Source organism: Nanorana parkeri, unplaced genomic scaffold (genome assembly GCF_000935625.1).
Source record: "Nanorana parkeri isolate BGI_ZX_2015 unplaced genomic scaffold, ASM93562v1 scaffold120, whole genome shotgun sequence".
Lineage (NCBI taxonomy): Eukaryota > Metazoa > Chordata > Amphibia > Anura > Dicroglossidae > Nanorana > Nanorana parkeri.
The window spans coordinates 271,601-294,990 of NW_017306388.1; the positions used below are offsets into that span (position 1 = coordinate 271,601).

At 42.4% G+C, this 23,390-nt stretch overlaps 1 protein-coding gene across 2 annotated transcripts in view; it reads right to left on the reverse strand.

The window, feature by feature from the left end:
• The window catches only part of LOC108784611 (proline-rich protein 5-like), a 120,943-nt gene that overhangs the window by 3,568 nt on the left and 93,985 nt on the right, over positions 1 to 23,390 (reverse strand). Inside the window, exons 7-14 of one of the 2 annotated variants that reach the window (XM_018553470.1) lie at positions 22,219 to 22,350; positions 20,409 to 20,495; positions 18,781 to 18,879; positions 16,490 to 16,600; positions 9,626 to 9,699; positions 6,006 to 6,083; positions 3,106 to 3,234; positions 1,334 to 1,437 (exon numbers count right to left, since the gene is read on the reverse strand). In XM_018553470.1, the coding sequence (XP_018408972.1) occupies positions 1,334 to 1,437; positions 3,106 to 3,234; positions 6,006 to 6,083; positions 9,626 to 9,699; positions 16,490 to 16,600; positions 18,781 to 18,879; positions 20,409 to 20,495; positions 22,219 to 22,350 (814 nt within the window). The remainder of the gene's footprint in view (positions 1 to 1,333; positions 1,438 to 3,105; positions 3,235 to 6,005; positions 6,084 to 9,625; positions 9,700 to 16,489; positions 16,601 to 18,780; positions 18,880 to 20,408; positions 20,496 to 22,218; positions 22,351 to 23,390) is intronic. The other variant, XM_018553472.1, reaches the window with a different exon arrangement.

Sequence of the window (23,390 nt, forward strand, 5' to 3'; positions counted from 1 at the left end):
GGAGGGAAGGTCTCTTTGCTGCCCATTAACCAATCAGGGTCTTTTGTTTTTCAATGTACACTCTTCATAAAAATGACAGATGTCAAGAAAACCTGTCCTGAGAGAAACAGGAAGGATGCCATCACTGTACTGTGCAGCGATTTGATGGCTAATGACCGCTACATGGCCTGTTATTCAGAGGGCTACAGGGGGTGCAGCCATGACTGCCAATGTGCTGCCTTAAGGGTTGAATGAAGTGGGGCAACAGCTATTGTACCAAGAGAAGTTTACACGGGCGCATCACAGAGGAAAAGGAGTGTACTGCCACAAAAGCTGCGTTTTTACTTTAACAAGGTTTCAGGCTCTGTTCACACCTAGGCGTATCGAATATGCGCGTATGTCGCGCGTTTCGTGTTTGTTTGTTATGATCTATTCAGGGGTGTCTGATGTAAACACTGCCTAGTGCAGCAATGCGTCGAGCAGAGTGGAGTTCTGTGTTTTGATATAATAGACAGGAGGGGAGTAGGGGAACTTGTGCGGGACATTTAGTTAAAATGTACACCTACACTTTAAAGATCATGCCTTTGATCTGCTCATAGGAGCTCCCGAAAAAAATACATTGTAACAACATTGATATATTGTATTACTATTTATGAACTAAACTGTAACAAATGTTATTTTGCTGATTCACACAGAAGCCACTGACTGCCGATGCAACACAGACATGGCCTTGCCGGGGTGGGCCGATCAGGGGAAGTGTAAGTTGTGTAAGGTTCAGTATACAGTTTCGCGCTTGGTAATCCTCTGTAAGTAGGGTTGCCACCTTTTCTTCAAGTGAAACCCGAACACTGTAGCAACGCGCAGACATTTTTTGGGGAGAATGAGTCACGGCTTATTCATATGTAAATATCACAGTTGGGACTATTTTCAGTGGGGGGTGGGGGGGGGGGGGCAGTAGCCCCCCTCTTAATTTTGGTTGCCCATATCTGCCTGACATCTTGTGTCTGGGTTTCTGCTGCCATGAAACCCGGACTGTCCGGATAAATCCTGGACAGGTGGCAACCCTATGTGTAAGAGGGTGAACCTCATACGCCCAATGTAACTAAATATTGGATGACTAATCTCACCTGCATGAGATCCTCACTGCGTTTTCACTGCTATATGGACGATATAGGTTTATGGACACAGACTACACACTTAGGGGACATTCTTATCAAGCAGTGAATGTGACATTCACCAACTATCTACTGTTAGTGAATCGATCGCAAATGTAAAACATATGCTGCGGTAAGAGTCTTCTTTATAAATATATCCCCCCCACCCTGTTTTGGGGAGATGTCAGCTTTATACATACCGTGTTCAGGAAACAGATGAGATATTTGAGTACGGCGTAGTTATGATCAGGGAGTCTGTGCACAATCTCTTTACAGCTGTTAAAACGTAGGATGCTCTCCACACCTGAAACAACAACAATTAAATACAGAGCAGTGAGGAGGAGAGATCAGCAGAGGAACCCAGTGTTGTATGTTTACACCGTAACAGGTTATTAATTGTACCCCTAGGCTGTCTGATCACCCTCCACCCAAAAGTGAAATGAATTGAGAGTGTAAGTCTGCCACCCAGACACATGCCTCTGTAGTGTGGATTATAGATGTATCTGCATGTAATCAACAGGGCCGGATTTACTCTCAGCGGCTTCCCCGCTGTACATTTAGCCCTTCTTGCCCAAAGTAGGGCTAAATGTAGAAAACAACTACCCCACCCAGAACTGCAGGTCCCGGGCGTCGGGCGATAGGAATTCCACACCCCTGCTGCCCCTCTACTCCCTGCTGCCCCAAGGCTGGGCCTCAGTTGGCCTTTTGGGAAATCAGGCCCTGGTAATCAGTATATTTTCAGGGAAAACAAACGTACGGCTGTGGGGGGTGTGCAGAGCTGAAGAGAAGGAGATAGGGGGTGGGGGGCAGACTAAATTTTGCTATGGCGCCCTGTAATCACTAGTTACACCCCTGCCTGTGTAATATGCATCGGCACCATTGGGAGAGTGTGTGAGTCAGGGTGACAATTTGGGAGAACAACTGGGAGTCAGGGGCATATCGTTGTTACCCTATAAAAGAAAGTGCCTGAACAAAGACATTCATGGCAGGATCACCAGGGAATATTTCAAAGAAAGCTGCTATGATAAACATTTTTAAAAATGACTTCTCTCATTATGTACACCTTAAAAGGAGATGTCCACCCAAGAACAGAACATTCGAAAGAAATTCAACAGATTCCTAGTTTAGGACTGGAGATTCTAAGGGACACAAAATCTAATCTAAGGCAATAGGTAAGTACTACCATTTAAAATGAATTCACTTTTCTTTATCTTTGCATGTGTTTAGTCGGCCTGGGAGAGGTGCTATGATTGCTGCCTCTGGACCCCAGAAACTAAAGCCGCCCATACACCAGTAGAATTTAGTTAAAAAACTTATTTCATACTTTTCTCATGACAAAGTCAATTAAAAGTCAAGCCGAACTTTTAATTCAAATCGGTTACATACATTTCATGCGCAAAAAGGTGAACAAGAGTAGAAACGCCTGTCTCATGCTGCAGAGAAGGACCCGTGCTCTCTGTGTGGAAGCAGTGGTCTCTCTGGAGAGGTCCAATATACACCCTGCTGAGTCAGAGGTAGAGCTCTCCATGAGCATGAGCTTTGCGGATTACAGAGCTATAGATTTGACTTGGCTGAGGAGTGTTGGACCTCTGCAGAGAAACCACTGCTTCCGCACAGAGAGAGCAGCACGCTGGCCGGGGACAGGCTTTTCTACTTTGCAAAGAAACTGTAAAACATCAAACACATTTTGTTTTGATGAATCTGAAATGTATTCAGCTATCCAATTGGGTTTTAAGACCTCCTCCTCCACTGGTGACACCCACCTTCAGCTTCTTTCCCCTTAGCCCACCTAAATCCCTTCCTCCCATCAGCACACAGAACTGGCAATCCCACCCTAAGCCTCATTTCAGCTTTCAGCTACAGGGAATCAATATAATTTCAGCTAATTACACTGAACTGAAAATTCTTCCATGGCCTATGAAGGAATATGTATGTGAACAACAGTTTGGTTATTCAGCAGCTGTAAACTCACCGGTGATCCCCAGGATGCGCCAGTAAGAGTTGAAGGTCAGCAGAGGTTCCGGCAGTTCACGCAGGAAGGTCTTCAGGATTCCGGCAGGTATGTGCGGATTGTTGTACTCATCAAAATTCACCGCCTTCCCTGCAGAGTCACAAGAATACATTGATTGGTTATGCTCATTAATATTTAGCTGTTCAACATACAAAGAAGCTGCTGCATAGTAATTGGATGTTATCAGCAAGTGAAGCATTAAACTACTTCAGAGTCACATAGTAAGTCATTACTGTATAACCTCCCCGCGTACTGTGTTTTATAGAGAGATATAGAACGGGTGTGCATTTCAAACAGAGGAACTGCAAGAAAGGTGATTGTTGTGTGCCTGGCAGCAGCGAGGTGAATATAACTAGGGGGTAACGTCAGGTTTGGTTTTACACTATACTAAACACCTCCATTTTCAGAGTCTTGCCTTTCCTGCCACAGCAGCTGTGCCGTGTCCAAATACAACTGTGCAGTCCAAAAAGGACCAGAGAGTAAAGGTGCCCATACACTGCACGATTCTCGCACACTGCCCGTTCAGCATTGCAGTCATCGGAAGCCCGCCCCTCAGGGCGGCGGGCTTGCGATGATCGCAGGTACGATCTGCCGGTCCAAGATGGGCAGATCGTACATTTGTTTAATTACTTTACAACCCTCGCAAGACAAAAGTCTTGCGAGGGTTGTAAAGTGTATGGGCACCTTTAGACACAGTGTAACAGTAACAGACCTGGTCAGACATCACACACACCTTGTCTACTGTACAATTCTGTGCTGAGGGGTGAGGCTGCTACTCAGCTCTGCCAATACAGAGCCTAGGAGTGGGAGAGCAGAAAGCAATATTTGAGAGAAACTCCATCTTCCAACAAACACATCAGTCACAAATCATAGCATGGAGGGGTAAAGGACTTAAAAGAAATAAAAAGGTTTTAAAATCTGGCCTCTTTTAGTTTTTTCCTTTGACTGTTTCTTAAACTGAATTAACTATTAATTGATAGTAGAGCTAGGTCCTGGGCAAGGATGCTTTCTTTAGAGGAATTTGTATGTTCTCTGCAGTAATATAGTTCCACAAATAATAATAATATCAATCATTTGTACACCCCCCTTTAGCCTGAGGGCTTGTTCACAGTGTCTGGACCATGTTCCCGGGCCAAAAAAGCATCCCAATGTATCCCTATGGTATTTCGGGGCTGTGTTCACACCAATGCAGTCCGTTCCGGACCAGACAAAAAAAAAACACTGCTCGTCTCATTTTCTCTGGTCCGGAACACACTGTAAACGCATGTAAACGCATCAAAAACACATGCAAATGCACTGGAACGCACCTGAAAGCCTATTTTAAGCTAAAAAAATGCACCGGGGCGCATCAAAACGCATAAAAAAATGCAATGCACTGCATTTGGAGATCTGCTCCAGATCTGGTCCAGACATGGTGTGAACATAGCCTTAAACGGTTCTTTAAGTGGCAGGCATCAAACTACCAAGTTGAAATGCACAGATGTAGATTGTTTTACCTGTAATTCCTTTTAGCAGCTCAGGTCACTTCCTCCCACTCTCTGCAGTGACTCAGCAGTTCAGCTCACCCTGCTTCTTCCTCCCAGTAGTGACTCACAACTCCGCTCTCCCTGTTTCCTCATCTCACATTGCTCCTCCATCCCAGCAATGACTCCGCAACTCCGCTCACATTGCTCCTCATTCTACCACTGACTCAGCAGCTCAGTTCTCCCTGCTCCCTCCTCCAGCAGTAAACTCAGCAGCTCAGTTCTCCCTGATCCCCCCTCCAGCAGTAACGCAGCAGCTCAGGTATCCCTGATACCCCCTCTAGCAGTAACTCAGCAGCTCAGGTATCCCTGCTCCCCCCTCCCAGCATTTGCAGGGATCTCAAGTCTCCCTGATGTTCAGGGAGTCTCCCTCTTTTGGACAGCAGCTCCCTGATGTCCGCGAGAGAGGCATTTTCTCCCTGAAAGGTTTACTCTGAGTAAACCTTTCCGGTAAATTGGGATGTCTGCATTTGTGCAACTAAATCCTCTGTTTTTAACGCATACTGTTATACAGGGCAAATTGTTTTGTTGCAGGCTAGCCGGAAAGTGTGCTGGGAAACTTCTGTGTTTTGTATTGTTGTAAGCCCTTCCATGTGCACCTTGCTGCAGAGGCTGGTCATAAATGATGCGTTTGCCATGTATCTTTAGCGTGGCTGCATGCTACTTTAGCCTCAGATTTGATTTGTCGGATACACAGCTGTGTAGTGCAACCTAACTGGACTCAAATTATATCCATTCAGGTTGAACTCAGTCTCCATAGTTGATGGTAAAATGTGCTGATCTTGCAGATCAAATCTGAAAGCGAAGTCTGAAAATGTGTGCGAGGGATCCAGCCAATAGAACGCTCCCACAACGAGGTAGTCTGCATTACCCATGATACACCTGGGCAGCAGCAGGGGCGTCAAATCAAACCGCTGACGGCCTCTAATAATCTGGCTGCTGGTGACATTTCACCTGTCATTACAGAGAAAAATGAACTCAACTCAAGAGACAAACCATTTATTTTTTTGGCGCTGTTTGCCGTAGCGGCCACACGAGGTAACTTCACCCCGAGAGGCATATTTTACGTAGGACGCTAACCTGTTCCATAGCAGTTCATAATGGCCAATATCTCTTCTCTATGAATCAACCCCCCCCCATCCTCCATTCAACAAACTGTAAATTCCTTCAGCTGCGTCCCTAGCGGCATCCATACATCTCCCGCTAACGTGACATCTACATTACAAATGGCTTTATGATTAACTAATTAAATGAGCGGTCGTAGCGGCGGTAAAATAGATTCATTATCAGCGAGGGGACTCGCTTCGGTGCTCCCAGAGTGCTCGGGGAAATACTGACCAAGATTATACAGCTTCTGGATGTCTTTGATGATGTGAACGGCGACTGATCTTCGAAAGAGACCTTCTGTGCGCAGACCTGGGAGACAAAACGAGACGTTTATAGACTTACTGTGGACCGCATGACAATAGAAGTCTTATGACATGCTATGTACACGGGGGCACTAATCCCCCCCTAATCAACATTGTTACCATAATACATTTGAGGCAAGCTTTGTACTTTGCACCACTCCTGTATCACGTTCCTCCAGCCAAAACATTTTATGTTCAAAGCGGAAAAAGAAACAGCACAAGTAATACATAATAATAATACTACACAGCTTTTGCTGAAATATTCACCTGCAATTCATGGTTGTCCCCTGCAGTAAGTTCACTCTGCCACTAGATGCCACCAGTCTTCAAGGTTAAATGACCACCATCATCATTCAACTCACTTCCTGTAAGGTCAGGCTGTCATGGACACACCCCCTGGGGGTTTTTAAACACTGAATTTTGATAGAGTGGGGAACCTCTGTTTTTATTGCTTCTAAGTGGTGAAGCGCTGGCACTGCATGCAAACACTGGCCTGCATTGCACTTTGTGCAGAAAGTCTTCTAGTTGAGCAGGTGTAGGCAACCTCGGCACACCAGCTGTGGTGGAATTACAAGTCTCATCATGCCTCTGCCTCTGGGATCCGTAGCTGGGGCTATAAGTCTTGCAATGCCTTGTGAGATTTGTAGTTCCATAACAGGGGGGGGGGGGACTTTAAGCACACCAGTGTGCCACAAGGGGGCGCTGCAGAGAGAATCCACAAACAAGAGGGATGGCAGCATTTGTTGATAGGCAGACACCTGACATCTGTCAATTGCCTGTCTATTGATTTAATTAGTTACGGATCTTGGAACTGGCAGGAATATTAAGGGTTAATATTGTTGGGTTAGTGCCTCTGGAAGATTTTCATTTTGTTACACTATTTGTTGAGTCTGAAATATGTAAATTTTGCTCCTGTACAGAATAAACATGAACACGCTAGGTCATTAAAGTAGCAATTTGTAGAACATGTACAAAGGGACTCGCTGTGTTTGTACAATTAAAATATAAACTGCTAAATCACGAGACAATTGTTCAGATGAAGGACTGAAATAACAATAGCTAAGGCAGAACTCCTCGCAGATATGAAGAGGAATATAGGAATGCAGATCTGAATTCATGAATAAAACACGAAGGGAGCGCACCACTTGTACAGCCGCGTGCTTTACAAATGTGCTCTGTGCTTTACAAATGTGCTCTGTGCTTTACAAATGAGCTCTGCGCTTTGCTGGCTTTAAATGCGCTCCTCTGGCTTCAGAGTCCCAAAGCTGGAGGAGCGCATTAAAATAAATGAGTGTTGAAAAGAGAAAAAAAAGACATGAGGACAGCCGGTCATGTGACCTGTCAGAATCACATGACTGATGATACTGATGATTGCTGATGATCAAGGAGCACTCTTTGCTGCAATAAGCAGAGACAACTCTTTGGGGCTTTGCCCACAACACACTGCAGTTTGACTTGTGAATGGGATTGACCATGGTTTGCGTAGAGCAGCAGTGCGGATAGCGAAATGTGCTCTCCCTTATTAATGAGCCCCTGACTGAACTTAGTGCCCGAACACTGATGGAGCGAGAAGGCCACATGCTTCTCCATACCCCAACGTGCCAAGGGCAGAGAGGGAGCACACATAAGGTGAGTATAAAGAGGATCAGGGGTGACCTTTGCAAAAGCACGGTTATTTGGCCCTGCATGTCACTTTAAAAGGGAACCCTGTCACCAGACCAATCATTTCAACAACATTTTTCCAATAAGATTATAGGAGTATTTAACATATTTTATTCATGCTATTCACCTGTAAAAGCCTCCCTTGTGAGAGATCCAAAAGTCCTAAAACTGCTGCTTGGTGCCACCATCTTGGATGTGATGTCAGCAGAACCAGCAGGCTCAGAGATTTGACTCAAGTAACACTTTCATTTGTTCACCAGCAGCTGTATAAAAGGTTATTTACGGCGGTGAGGGGCAGAAGAGCTGGGCCAGCACAGACAGTATTTTGACACTCCCAAAAGTGAAGAAGGCTATGACATGCATGGAGGGAGCTGTTCTAGGGAATTGACCCCTCCTGGAGTGTTTGAATTGACCCCTCCTGGAGTATTTGAATTGACCCCTCCTGGAGTAATTAAATTGACTCCTTCTGGAGTATTTGGATTGACTCCTTCTGGAGTATTTGAATTGACCCCTCCTGGAGTATTTGAATTGACTCCTCCTGGAGTATTTGGATTGACTCCTCCTGGAGTATTTGGATTGACTCCTCCTGGAGTATTTGGATTGACTCCTCCTGGAGTATTTGGATTGACTGCTTCTGCAGTATTTGGATTGACTCCTTCTGGAGTATTTGGATTGACTCCTCCTGGAGTATTTGGATTGACTGCTTCTGCAGTATTTGGATTGACTCCTTCTGGAGTATTTGGATTGACTCCTCCTGGAGTATTTAGATTGACTCCTCCTGGAGTATTTAGATTGACTGCTTCTGGAGTATTTGGATTGACTCCTTCTGCAGTATTTGGATTGACTCCTCCTGGAGTATTTGGATTGACTGCTTCTGCAGTATTTGGATTGACTCCTTCTGCAGTATTTGGATTGACTCCTTCTGCAGTATTTGGATTGACTCCTCCTGGAGTAATTAAATTGACTCCTCTTGGAGTATTTGAATTGACCCCTCCTGGAGCATATTGCGGGTGAATCCAATTAATTTATGAGCAGAAAAACACAAAGTTCGCATTTGAAATTTTTGATTTTTTTCTCTGCTTTTAATTTTTGAAGTTGGTGACAGGGGCGCTTTACAGTTTAGCTTCAGCCAAGGCTGTCTTTTAGTTTTGGGTAAAGTGGGGGAAGGGTTAGAGGCCCTGTTGGGTTTTTACTGCTGTCTTACTCTACAGGGGAGAATCCAAGCTAATGTCCCAATAAAAATATTTGTGTTCTTAGACACGGGTGAATTTGATCATTTCTATCCCAGTGACCAGGACAAATAGAGCAGGTGAATCTCCCCGACACAGACAGCAATAAAAACCTGACAGATGTTCTATCCTTCGCTACACTAAAACTAAAATAATTCAGCACAAATGTTTCTGGAAAAAAACAATATTGACCTGTGCAGGAAATACTGATAACAGAACTGAACAAACAGTGAAAGGCTCACGCACTGACATCAGCTGAAGAGGACTCTGGAAAGTGCTCTTTAGGATTCAAGGATGGTGACTCACCGCAATAAGCTCAGTAATTATGTATGTACACCAGCAGAGAGACCCGCCACGCGGTAAGGCCAGCGTAATACCGGCGGTAAGTGAGTGCCTGGCTTTGAAGGGCCACCAGTATTAAGAACCACTTAACCATTCATTTATGATAGGATCGTATGGAGCAGGTTGTATGTGTTTATGTGTAATGCAATACTACAGCACAGAGTCATCTGTACAGAGATAGAGCAGTTAGCACTGACCCCATGTGTAAAGAAGCAGGGATTATGGGAAAGTACAGAACATGTTTTTGTTTTTGTTTTAATTGCGGTTACATTGGCACATGCACTCCAAGAGAATCAATGCATTCCAGAGCCCTTACCTTTCGCTTTCAGGTAGGCAATTGTCTGTTCCATAACCGGAGGGATCAGCTCTCCTTTGTTTTTGTTCTTTAGGCTGAATAAAATAAAAAAGATCAGATTAACAGGACAGAACTAAGGCCATTCCCCTTCTCAGTCACATGCCTAGTTTCTTCTGAACTGATGGGCCGAATGAAGGCTTATTCCGAATGAGCCAATTATGTCTGAAACTGCTAGCCATGGATTAAAGGTCCACTTTAAATCAGATCTGTAATCATAACATGACAAATGTTTTATTAACCCCTGGAGTGGGGATACCCTGCTGGTTTTTGATTAGGTAAAAAAAAAAAAGTTACACCCGTCTAAACTGCGGAGCCGGTTTGCTCTTCGACCAGTACCTGGAGCCTCTCTCCACCTCTGCAGCAGCAGTCTAACGTCCTGTGAGTCATCATGTTCTATACACTGTATGAGGAGGAGGCAGGGAGGAGGGAGCACCGTGACCGTGAGCTTCAGGTGAGTGTAACTTGGGGAGTATCCCCCTTCTATCTTCTTTAAGTACTAAATCTGTTGGATCAGAATGTCTGCCCAGCCTCTAGTCTTTTCAGAAAGGAAAGATCACAGTTCAAACAGCAACTCTAAATATCCATATATTTAGACTGACTGAGCATCACTTCTACGTGATCCTCCGGCAGAGGATTAGCTCTCTCCTTAAAGAGAACCTGTTACCAACGGAAAAGGTTGGAGGTAAAAGCACAAGAACATCAAGTATTTTAAATGCTTACTTGCAGTGTTTTTCCTTCCCATACATTATTTATTTACGGACTTGTAATGTGCTTTGACTACTCAAATACTAGTCAATGGCCTAGCATAGCCCCCTCCATCCTTTCACCCTATAACCCTCTCCTCTTTTTGGAATGTCTAATTACGGTGTGTGCTGACACAGCTCCTACACCCCTCACCTCCCTAGCTAATCTTTTATGTTGCTGCCGGGGAAGGAGCTAAGGGGAAAACTACACTACATCACATCCATGATGGTGTTACCCAGCAGCTTTGTCAGGGCTTTTGGATGTCTACACAAGGGAGGCTTTTACAGGTAACAAAAATACATCAAATGCACATCTGATCTAATGGAAATAATTTTTAGTTGAATTAAATGGCCTGGCAACAGGGTCTCTTTAAGGCTAATGTCACAGTTGGGATTGCAATGGAGGACACAGCAGGGAGGTGAAATACTCACCTGCTTAAAGCTATGTTCATACCATGTCTGGGCCAGGGACATGCAAAGCAGGCGAGTATTCACTCTGCATATTCTAGTGATCCAAATCACTAGCAACAGGATCGTAAGTGTGACATTAGCCCAAAGATTTCAGAGTAAACTGGTGACTTCAGCATCTTTTCTTTAAAGGATCCCGGAATTGGCTGTTTATAGTGTTTTTTTTAATTTTTATTTTAATACCAATTTTTTTGCCATCTGATTTGATACCTTTAAAAATGATATAAAATAATTTCCTGTCGTCTGTTTTACTATACAAGTTTAAAATCCATGGAGGAGAGTCTTTCTTAGAATACGGTCTGTAAACAGTTCAGAGGAGTAAAGATTTCATGGAGAAAGGTGTAAATCTACTTCCGTATCTCTGCCTCCACCTTTCCGTGATAATCATTTCTGTGTAACGATCTGTGTAGTTCGTATGGCGAGCTGAGCCACGGAGTCTCACAAATTATTGTTGACCCCAAACGGTTCAATAAACAGCAGCTCGCCGCTAGATGAGTAATGAAAATTGAACAGTGTGATTCTGGAGAGATCTCGATAGCAGTGAGCAAAGGAGATCTCCGCACTAGGAACATAGAAAGTGATTTTATCATTTATTTATTACAGGCATTTATAGAGCGCCGACCATTTACGCAGCACTTTACATACTGCACATTCACATCAGTACCTGCCCTCAAGGTATGCAGTGAGGGAAGGGTTAGAACTCTGGACTAGTTTGAAATTCTGCCCGTATCTCCAAGGAAAATTGAAATGTCAGTTTAAATCAACTAAATACATTCCACGGGCATCAAAAAGGTGTGCAAATTACTTTGTTTAAAAAGCAGCCACAGTCTGAATAGAATAGCCTGTCCCTACCAGCATGCTGCTGAGAAATGCTGTGTGTGTGTGTGGAAGCAGTGGTCTCTCTGCGGAGGTCTGACATTGCCCATAATAAAGATAGTGTCTGTTCCTATCTCAGTTCTGCAAAGCAGTTCATTTCTAAAAATACAACATCAGTTTTTTCCTGCATTTTAGTGCATTGGGAGGCCTATCGACGTCAATGGCAACACATCAAAAGGCATGTATATAGGGCAAGGCCCTGCCTAACTGGATACAAAACAGGATGGGTGCTATGGTAGGTCCTCATATTGCATAACTTTGGAAGATCTTAAGAAGATTGTACGTGAAATGTACAATCAATGTGTATAGCCAGCTTATTTTTTTTAATCATAAATTCAAATTAAACAAATATACATTACCCAACAAAGTATTTCTTTACAGTCATAAAGAGCTCCAACTCTCTTCAGCTCAACTTCCCTGTACTTCCTGTCTAGTACATGATCTCAAGGGATCACACAGTCTCTAGAAGATGTCCATCTCTACTGACTTAGAGAAAGAAGGAGGGGGGAATCAGGGGGAGGCAGATTGGTTACCTTGCTGTGCTTGTGTGGAGACATACACAGCTTACTAGCACACACAAGGGTGGCTCCATAGGACCCTGCGAGGGAAAGGAGACACCCTGAAACAGGATATCAGGGTCAGTGCTCAGGGGATCTACTGATTCCTAAGGAAGCTAAAACTATTAAACATCAAGGCACAGCATCCATTTTAAGTGATTTAATCAGGATTAAAAACCTTTAGACTTAAATATCACTTTAAATGCACATTGTTCCTGATGCACAGCTATTAAAGATCCCATCGCACTCCAGACTAACTTATGTGTTCCTGCAACTGCAGTGGGCGCTGAAATGGCGCCACAAAAACAATAGAGGTAATGAGGTCACCAGCACACCAATCTGTCCTGTATTGACATTAAATAAACATGTCATCACAAAAGATCTCAACGGATCACAATTTTTCAGAACCAGTGTGGTCCCTTCATCAGCCAAGACAATGTGACACATTGCCTGATCTTTTGTGATAGATAAACATGCTAGCGTCAATAAAGGATGGGTTGATAATGTGTGGACCTCCATGGAATGGTGACCTCATTACCTCTACTGATGCAGAATCATGCAGTACACTCCACACCAATGAAAAATGCCTTGTGAACGGACGCCAGAAGTGAACCAAACACGCCGCGTACACTAGCCCTTAGCTGGACTTTAATTTGATTGCTTTCAGTCCAAGTACCAGCATCATCGAGGTAGATGCAATGCAGCGCCAGAAATTACAATCATGAAAGTCATCCCGCTACTTGTAATATTCCTCGAGACCGACAAAGCCATTTTCAATCCCCGTTCGGCAGAGCAAAGGGCTTCGCCGTCCTCACAAATTCAATTTTACTTGGCAATGAATTTCTTTTATCAACTGAATCAGTTTCCTCGAATCGCCGGCAGCGATGACACGTCCCTTCCTGTTCTAACAAGCCCGGGTAATTGGATGCTTTACACTAGTTGTTGGGAACTAATAAAGGAAGCCTGGAAATGTCTTTGGCTGACCCTTTGTTTGGAAGGGATTAAGCCTTCCCTATTTATGTCATTAGAGCGACATTCAGTCAAGGTGAACGTGTTACTTTCTTTTTTAAATAAAGTTATTTCTCGGTCTGAGTGCAATGCAAGTGCACGAGGAGGAAGACTTGACACTGAAACACCTCAGCAATTTTCACCGATCTACTGATTAATTTCTAGCCTCGGAGGCCCTTTGCGAGAGCTTAGCTGAAGTGTACGGGGGGGCCCAACACCAAGGGATCAGGATGACCATTACTCCACCAGTGTCAGGTACAATCTAGCCCACCAGAAAAATGTGCCCGCAAAGGTTCCCGTTAAATGAACTAATTACGATAGCGTGGGAACTGGACCATTTCATTCTCTAAAAATCCCACAGTCCAGTCCACTGTGATTATCCATTACAGTTGGTATTACTGGAGCCAAAAGCCCAAGACAGTAGATTGCTGCACTTCCAGCTTTAAAAGTGGACCTCTGGGTAAAATGAAAATGACATACTGTATGATGCAGTCTGACACTAGCAATCACACAAATAACAGGAGTGCCCCCGGCCCCGTAACATAGTTTAATTACCTGTGGATCCTGCCAGTAGATCCAATATGTTTCCACTTTTTTTAACAGGGTGACAACACTGCTTGTTCTGCAGTGAAATTGTAAAGCAGTGTTGTCACATTGTGGACAAGGCAGTCTTAGATTGACGTTAAGTAACAGGCAAACAAATTATAGCCTAAAGTTGGCCATACACTGCTCAACTTTTGTTTTTTTTGTTTTGCTGTCAGAATACTGCAGCCCGGCAGCAGACAGTTTAGTGTGAATGAATGAAAAAACCACATGTACATTTCTTGCCTAACTCTAGTGAACACTTTTAAATCAGTTACAGCAACTTTGGGGATTTTGAGAGAGAAAAAAGGCCTAAAAAAAATGAATACACGACCGTTTAACCGTTATATGCACCTCACCGTTATATGATTTGTACTAACCCCTGTAAATGTCACTTTTGCTGCACACTGACTTTATTCACTGAATTCTGAGTTTTTATTAAGTTAAGTTAACAATGTATTAATTCTGGGATTCAAAAAAAGTCAGAATTTTGAGTTTGAATCTCAGAATTCTAAATTTCACTCTCAGAGTTTTGACTTTTAACTCAGAATTATGAATTTCAAATCGCAGAATTCTGACTTTAAAACTCAGAATTCTAACTTTGAAAAGCAAAATTCTGACTTTTTTATTAAATTAATTAATTAAAAGTCAGAATTGCGTGTTTAAAAGTCAGAGTTCTGAAATGTGTGATTTAAAGTCAGAATTCTTACAATTCTGAATTGAAATCTCAGAATGCTCACTTTTATCACAGGATATTGAATTTCAAGTCAGAATTCTGAGATAATAAAATAAACAACTTTTAATCTTAGAATCCTAACTTTCAAAATCGTAATTCTGACTCAAACTCAGATTAAAAATCAGAATGATAATTTCCCAAGTCAGAATTCTAAGAATTTTAACTTTGAAACTCAGAATTCTGGTTTAAAAGTCAGAAGTTTATTTCATGAATTTCTTTTTGGATGACTCCAGGGCTCTTGCATACATTATGAGCTGTTATAGGTGAATAATTGGCATCATTACAGTTTTGCTGGCTGTAAAGCCCTGAACTCTCTATTTGCTGTAGGATATTAACCTGGTAAGCATTATTTGTTCTATCTGAAATTAAGAGGGGAAGGGCGGAAGTATAACTACACCATATGTCCTGACAGATAAGGGGGTGATGGCTCACTACTAGGGCAATTCTCAGCCGGCTCTCTATATGACCTGTCTGCCTGGGAAGAGTGATAAATGAAAATTGAAAGAGCTCATTTTATATTATCCAGCAAATAATGGTTTGTTTTCTGCTTCCTCATACAAAATGTGTCATTTAATTCAATTTTGTCTGCTGGATCAGAAGTTCCATTTTGTTTCAGCAACAGCTGCCACTGTTTATACATCATATCAATCTATCAATGAAGAACAGAATATATCCAAGCCAAAATGCTCTAAATTAATGGTCAATTCCAGCCAAACAAGAAAGTTTTTTAACTTGGAACTTTTTTAGGGGAAGAGTCAGGAAGGGATAGAATCTTTTCAGGGCATTCAGTCTATGATGGGCAGATTGTAAAATATGATAATCACACAGGAAGTTAGGAAGAATATCTACCAGAGACAATGACAGCTATACACAGAGTTTATAGTGCTTTCCCACACTATCCAGAGCGGAAGAAAGCAAGGTTTTGGTTGGAGTTCTGCCATAAACTGACTCGGTGGGGTATGGTGCCTGCTGGGTGGCTATAATATTGATCCAGATGTTAAAGTGACACTAAACTCAGGAGTTAAACCATACAAATGCATATAGCACCTTAAGGGAGAAATATGAGGTGAGTGATTTACACTTATCCCCATAGTTCGAGCTGACGTGTGACATTGATACCGTCAACGCATACCGTCGATCGCTCACTTCTCAATCGCCTCCCTGCAGAGAGTGGTGACTGTCAGTCCCCGCAGGGATTCCTCCCTCCCCCATTCGCCGATCCTGGCTGCGGCACTCTCAGTATATAAATGGGAATAGCTTGCTAAATACTGAGCTTTGGGTCACGGGTAGAGGTTAGGATATGTTCTCCCGTGACCCTAAAGAGAACTATGGGGTAAAAAGGTTACATCATAGTTCTCTTTTAACTTTTAACAAAAATGTATCTTATTTGTGTATCACTCAGCTGTAGATCCTGAAATCATCTCTGAATTAGTGCTGACACTGTCCTTCCTTCTGGAGGGTGGCTACTTTTGTTCCCCATGGTCCCTGTGTGTGTTGTAAAGTAGTCACCCCAAGTTCGCTCCCGTGATGGACTACAATCTCGTGTTTAGTTTACTCATTTGTATTGAGATTGTAGTCCATCAAATGTACACTGATATACATGTGTCGTCACATGAAATTATATAATAAAATATTTACAAAAATGTGAGTGGTGTACTCACTTCTGTGAGATACTGTATAAGATTATGTAGGGAGGTGAAAGTTGGAGGAGGGTTCTCATATTCATCCTTTCCAAGAGTTTCCCATGAAATCATAAAACGTTTTATGGTTTAATTTTCAGATCACTAAAAGCAAAGTGGTGCAAACAGCAAAATATCATGACTTCATTACACAAAGAGATATCATGGACACTCACTATTCCAGACTGACACCAAACTGCTGCGCAGGGAGTGGCGGTCGTGGCGGAGGTGCTCTAGTAGCAGCTGCGGCTTTTCCTTTCTGCTGGAGGCGGAGCTTTTCATCATGTCTGGAAGGTAAGTTGTGGGTTAAGCATCAACATTTGATCTGTACTTTTGTTATCTTTGTACCGTAATGAGCACTTCAAATCTCAATTGACCGGGTTTTGCCCGTGCTTGCCAGATATGATCACCATTGTTATAAAATCATTCTTTTATGCAGGTACACTCGCCTACCTATATCGTTTTAATTAGACATTTGCACTGGGAAAACATTTGTTTAGTTTAGTTTTGATTCAGATTTTGCTTTATTTCGGGAATCGGGTCCAAAAGTCAATTAGTTTCGGGATTGGGATTCAGACGAAAATTCGTTAGTCTGTATGGATTGTATTTTTCGTTTTCGTATTCGTTGCAGCAAAGTGACATTACAAAAATGTTTTTTTTTTAATGTCACTTTGCGGCAATGAAAATGCGTACAGACTACCGCTAACGAATTTCATCCGAAATTTAGTTTCCAGAAATTCGGATTAGTTTTCATTCGTCATTTCTGTTATTCGTAAATTCAGATACATTCGAATCTCCGAATAACGAAAATTCATCCGAAAAACACATTTTACCCGAAACGAATCGCACATGTCTAGTTTTAATTTATGATAGACGGTCTAATAACGAGCAACATCTAAAATATATGAAAGCCTAACCAATGGTGTTGAGATGAATGCAGTGTCTAAAGACATTTCCTCAATGTGCCTGCAGCAACCCTGACATTTTGGGTTTAAGGCCCCATTCATTTCATTTCATTTGTAAGGCACATAGGATTGAATTGCCATTACCCATGTTGCTGCTGAGCTAGCGTTAGTCTGTCTCATATATGAATGGTCTTCCCACCCTCCTGCAGCAGGATTAACAGTTCCTGCTGTTTCAATAAAACACAGCAGGGAAAAGGGGAGGACTTAACAGGGAGGGGGGTGGAGCATAACACCACTGGGACCCTCACATACAAATAAAATGTCAATAAAAAAAACGTATTTATTTATTACAGGTATTTATAGGGTGCCAACATTTTACCCAGCGCTTTACATACTGCACATTCACATCAATCCCTGCCCTCAAGGAGCTTACAGTCCAAGGTCCCTATTGCACAAGCATACAAGGGCAGGAAACCGCAGAACCTGGAAGAAACCCACGCAAGCACAAGGAGAACATGCAAACACTTGTGCTTGGGAGTCCATCTCTGCCATGGTATCTGCATGCTGCCAATGACCAGCTGTGCTATAGCTCTAACATACATAAAGCATTTTAGAACTGCCTGTCTGCTAAGCTTGTCCCTTTTTCCTCATCTGCTCCGTCAAAATCAAATTTGACAATTAATAATTGCTTTTTGACCAAACATTGTAAAATCCACACTGCAGTCACAATTACATTTCCTTATAGTAGGGGTGGGCAACCTTGGCACTCCAGCTGCGGTGAAACTAGCAATTTTTTTTTTGTTTTAACTTGGGGGAAGGTCCCTCCTAACATTCCTACCAGACCTAAAGGGTCTGGTATGAATTGGGGGGGAACCTCACGCTTTTTTTTTTTCATGTTCTGCAGACTGTAAAAAAAAATTCTAATGTCACTTTGCTGCTAACGAAATTTCGTCCAATAAACGAAATTTCGACTGGACTACCGCTAACGAATTTCGGGAATTCGGATTCGTTTTAGCTGTAATTCGTAATTCGGATGCATCCGAATCTCCAATTTTCCGAAAATTCGTCCGAATTTCGTTTGGGAACTAAATGAATCACACATGTCTAATGTAGACTTGGTGTGATTGATGCCACTAGTCTAATTTAACATTCGTCCCACATTTGACACCCTGTGCTCATTTACAAACATGGACACATCTATCCTCCACCTGGGTTAACACAAGAGAGAGTGGTAGTGAGCAAATGCTGTGGAAGGCAGCCATGCCAATGTACTCAAATGTGTTTATTTTACAAATACGGTGTTCTGCCGCAAGCGGCGGCCATATTGAGTGGGGCAACTCAGATGAATAACGTGCGGGATTACTCTGACCCTAGTTCATTTGAATACTTTATTGCTGTGTAGTATGTGTATAGGGAAATGCCGCAGGTGGCGCACGTGCATAGAGCCTTCTCGGCCAAACCTCTTCTAACTAAACTGGAAGTCAGGTCGTTGGAGATCTCGTCAAGTTGGAACTTTTGATAGAACAACGGCCCTTAGTACATTGTAATATAACAATACTCACTGTAACACTTCCTGTGGAATGATGAGACGGTTAAACCGGAGATGCTCTTGAAGGTCACTTAGGTGGTTCATGTAGGAAATTTTCTTGCCAAACTTGTGACTGAATTAAAAAAATTCAGACATTAAAATATTACTATTAAAAGAATAAATTTAAAACTAAAATGAAAAGCATAGTGGATACATGAAAATCTGCGGAAATCACAAAATATGAACAAAAAACTTTTTTTCTGCTTTGTATCTGTCTGTAGGGACCCATAAAGACAGATTTAAGACCCCTTTTTGTTGCGTGGTCCAATAAGGATTGGAAGCCCAATGTTAGTTTGTGTCTGTTTACATCCGATTACCCCAACTCCAATCAGGTCCGGAAAACAAAATGGATCAGATGGATCGGGGGTAATCTGATGTAAATGGATACATAGACACAACAGGATACATAGGCCTAACACAGGTCAGCCAAGTTTGTTTTTTTTCCTCCGCCGTAAGATGGAGACAAAAACTTTACGGACACTGATGTCAGTAACAGTAACATATGTTCCGTTCTGCTCCGATCAGAAGGGGATCCATCTTTGCTGGTGTTGGAACTGACAGGTGCCCATGTGGCTAAATACACATACAAAATACATATAAGTGAGCCGTTTTACCGGTCAAGGATTTGCATTTCTGATCACCCAATTCTGAGATTTACACAGCCAGACTTTTTTCTTCTGCAGGTATTAAATAAAGCTAGGTCACCTCCCTGCTCACTCTGCTCTCCCCTCCTTTCAGCATATTTCCAACCAGCACATAGAAATGCAGAGCACCTGATTGGCTCCTTGTACTCTCCCTCCCTCTTCCAGCCTGAGCTCTGCTATACAGGGTATTGCCATACCAAGGTAAAAGCGGGTTGGAAAAAAATGAAAATCAAACATTGAAAAAAATATAGAATAATGTTTATAATATTTGCCTGAAATTCATCATTAAAAAATGATTTGACAAGCTCTAGCGATCAGGTTTTCCTGGAGTCGTCCTTTATTATGGCAGCATAACGTGTCCATGTCAGAGACGGATTTCTTGAGTTAATGTTATCATACGGCGCAGCGTGAGATTCCTATACAGTGACCAATTTGTCAGGTGCTTGGTGCAGTCAGATGAGTACATTACATCTTGTCACCCCGACAGAGCTTGTCAGTTTCAGAGAATCTAATTCATGGCGAGGAGGACTGCACAAAAGATAAAAGGCAGGAACACGGCATCGCGGATTCGGAGGCTGAGCGCGAACAGAGCTTACGATAACTATCACAGCAAATGCTTATCACATGAAAACTTAATTGCATACGAATTTATGGCAGAGAAAATCAGGCCACAAAAGGAGCTGCGTTGGCTACAGGGGGCGTTTAGAAAAAATGTTCTTTCTTGTTGGGTGCTGATGTTAAAAGAGAACCTGCAGAGAATGTACAGCAACAAATGTTTTTTGGTTATTTAAAGCGCCACTCCAACCCATGCTTTTTTTTGACAGAATATTAGAAACTCTGTCAGGATATGATCACTGTTTTTTTAACCCGTTGATGAGATTTTCCATTATTTCCTGTGTTGTCACGAGACAGGAAGTAAGAACAATCTATCCCAACAAAATCAACTGTCTTTACTCACCTTATCACCGGCTTGAATATTTTCCACAGGACTTTGATGAAGTTAGTTGGATGCACCACATAAAGCGCCTTTAGATTCTTTTTGTACCTGATATGGAAGAAACAGCTCTCTTAATGTATATGTCAAGCCAAATCTTTTTTTTTTCTAGTATTGGATAGAGTGGGGAGACTTGCTTTGCCAGACAGGTAGTGAGAGAAAATCTGCAATGGGGCAAACAGCAATAAAGAAAATAAAAAATAACAAAACTTTATACTAACAATAGAAAAATAAGAATCAAATATACAAAAAAAAAGCAATAAACACAAAAGCCAACACTTAGGGGGTCTGTTTATAAACAATTTGCAGAGCCATTCACCCTTCGTATCTATGAACGTTTGTTCTGTGTATAACAGGGCAATAATTAACGTTCTTAGTATATTTTCTTTTCAGGTAGAATGTAATGTAATACTGCATTATGGCCACTAGATGGAGAGGAGGAGCAGAGCACATAAATATATCTTTCCTCCTCAGCTCCATCTAGTGGCCAAAGAATATATCTTTCCTATGTGCCTCAGGTCCATCTAATGGCCATAATGCGGTATTATCGGTATTCTATCTGATAAGAATTGAATTGTTTTTGCCTCTATTCGCAAGAAGGGACCTTCGCAGAGATTCCAAAGGGTGAATAGTTCTGCAAATTGTTCATAAATCATAAAATAAACAAAACTACGAGGGTGTCTTTTGTTTTATATTCCTAAGAAATTTCACATAAGCAGCTCAGCGAGCAAAATCCTTCCACTCATCACTATTGGTGATGGCCTATGTGATCGGGGTGCAGCAGGGGTGTAACCATTGGCTAGATATTCTGCGCCAATGTTATCCCTCTTCCACATCTCAGAAGGTTGGGAGGTACATGTGACATTAGTGGATAATTAAAGGGACCGCGCAGCATTGTCATTTACATGTCCTTAGGGCGGCATGATCGTGAACAAACCTTTACAAAAACTTTTTTTTTTTTTTTAAACCCAGTTTCTGGTTTTCTTATCTCAGTCACAGCATATCTAGCCATTATTCTCTCATCACTTTGAAAAGTGTATGTTGTAGACACACATTCCCGTCTATGCCAATGACAGTGAAATTATTGGGGTTATTTTATCATCTGTCCCTATGAAGTCTCAGAAGGCTGTGATATCCTGATTTCAGCGGCGCAATTGTCAGGGAAACAGAGAGCCACAAAAGAGGCCATCAAAGACTTTCATCAAAAAAATGCGGTTTGCTAATAGTTTTCCAGCCAAATAAGATGAAATGAGCGTTTGATGGGCCCTGCTCTGTATACGTGTCACGTCGTGTTATTCCAGCCTTCCAGATAGTGATCTGCATTGTTATTATAGATGATAGTGAGCTGGTGAAAAGTGGCTTTATAATAAGATCCAGTGCTACTGTAAGCTGCGAGATGATCTGATGACACATCTCCCAACTGTCCTCCGTATTAACCTAAATCACGCTGCTCTTATTTCTTCCATGGGTGTTTCTCTTTTACTTCTGATGTATCTCAATACTGAACTATAAAATATTACTTAAAGTGACAAGAAGCTAAGGAGGTAAACCTTAAAAATACATTCAAGTACCTTAAGGCCTGGTTCACACCTGTGCGTATTGCATAAAAGTGGATATACACATTAAGTGCGTTCAGGTGATGATCAAAGTGGCATTTGGCGGCATGGGCAGTGGGAAAGGTAAGCAGTTACAATCTACTCTGCAGGGATAACTTTTATTTAGTGTATCAGTTTAGTGACACGTGTACTGCATGCACATTTCCATACATACATACTTCCTGTCAAATGCCTTGTAGGCACTCTGCAGCCAGCTGAGAGAGGGTTTATTGCGACTGTTCAGGCCATAATGAAAATAGACAACCGTGTAGTCATTCTCCACATACTGATCTAATGTAAATTTCAGGTATCTGAAAAACAAAATAAATTGATATTAAATTAAAACCGAATCGCAAAATGCTAATGACAAAGACCAGGAGGTCCAAACTACAGTTATTAAAGGTGGAGACTACAAAGCGGTCATTCTTTTCCTCACTAGGACTGAGGGCTGACGTTCGTGTTTGGACTGATGTAGGATTCTGTTCAAACTTTGGCTCTTCGGCAAACTAAACTGGGTGTTTGTCTGCCGCTGAGTCAAACATTTGTCTGCAGCAGGAAGTCATACATTTATCAACGGTATTACTTCTGCTGCTAAATGTGATAGCTGCCCACTCAGGGCTCCTGGTTACTAAAAAGCCAGCGGCCACTGGCGGCTCAGCAGTCACACATCCCTGTACCCATTCATCTCCTAGCCGGGCGATTCCCGGCTGTAAAGGACAGCTTCCCTTTCAGGCAGCAGGAATGTAAACATAGGGGCAGGGATGCTGGATGACACCACTGACCAAATGTGGCCATGGCCATATTTGGTCAATGATTTCGATTGACGATGGATCTACATGGCCATATCTGGTCAGTGATATTGATTGACGATGAATCTACATGGTCATATTTAGTGAATGATATTGATTGACAATGGACTTACATGACCATATCTGGTCAATGATATTAATTAACGATGGATCAAAATGGTCATATTTGGTCAGTTATATTGATTGATGATGGATATAAGTGGCCATATTTGGTCAATTATATTGACTGACAATGGCTCTACATTGCTGGACAAGGGAGTAAGGGCTTTCACGTAAGGGAAGGTGCAGATTTCTTAAAGCAGGCTTCCAGATTCCAATGAGCCCACCGCCCACATTCTCTTAGGGACCTGATGTGATGAAATGGCTCTAGTCCCTATCAAGGAGCATTGCCAAGGTGGAAGGAGAGGCTTCACCTTCCTCATGACAAGGTACCCTTACTATGTTGAGGACAGGTGGCCTGGTTCAGGAGGTAGTAGTCCTTTTTTTTTATTTTAGCACACCCCCCACCCCCCCCCCCCCCCCCATATCCATATCAGTGCCCA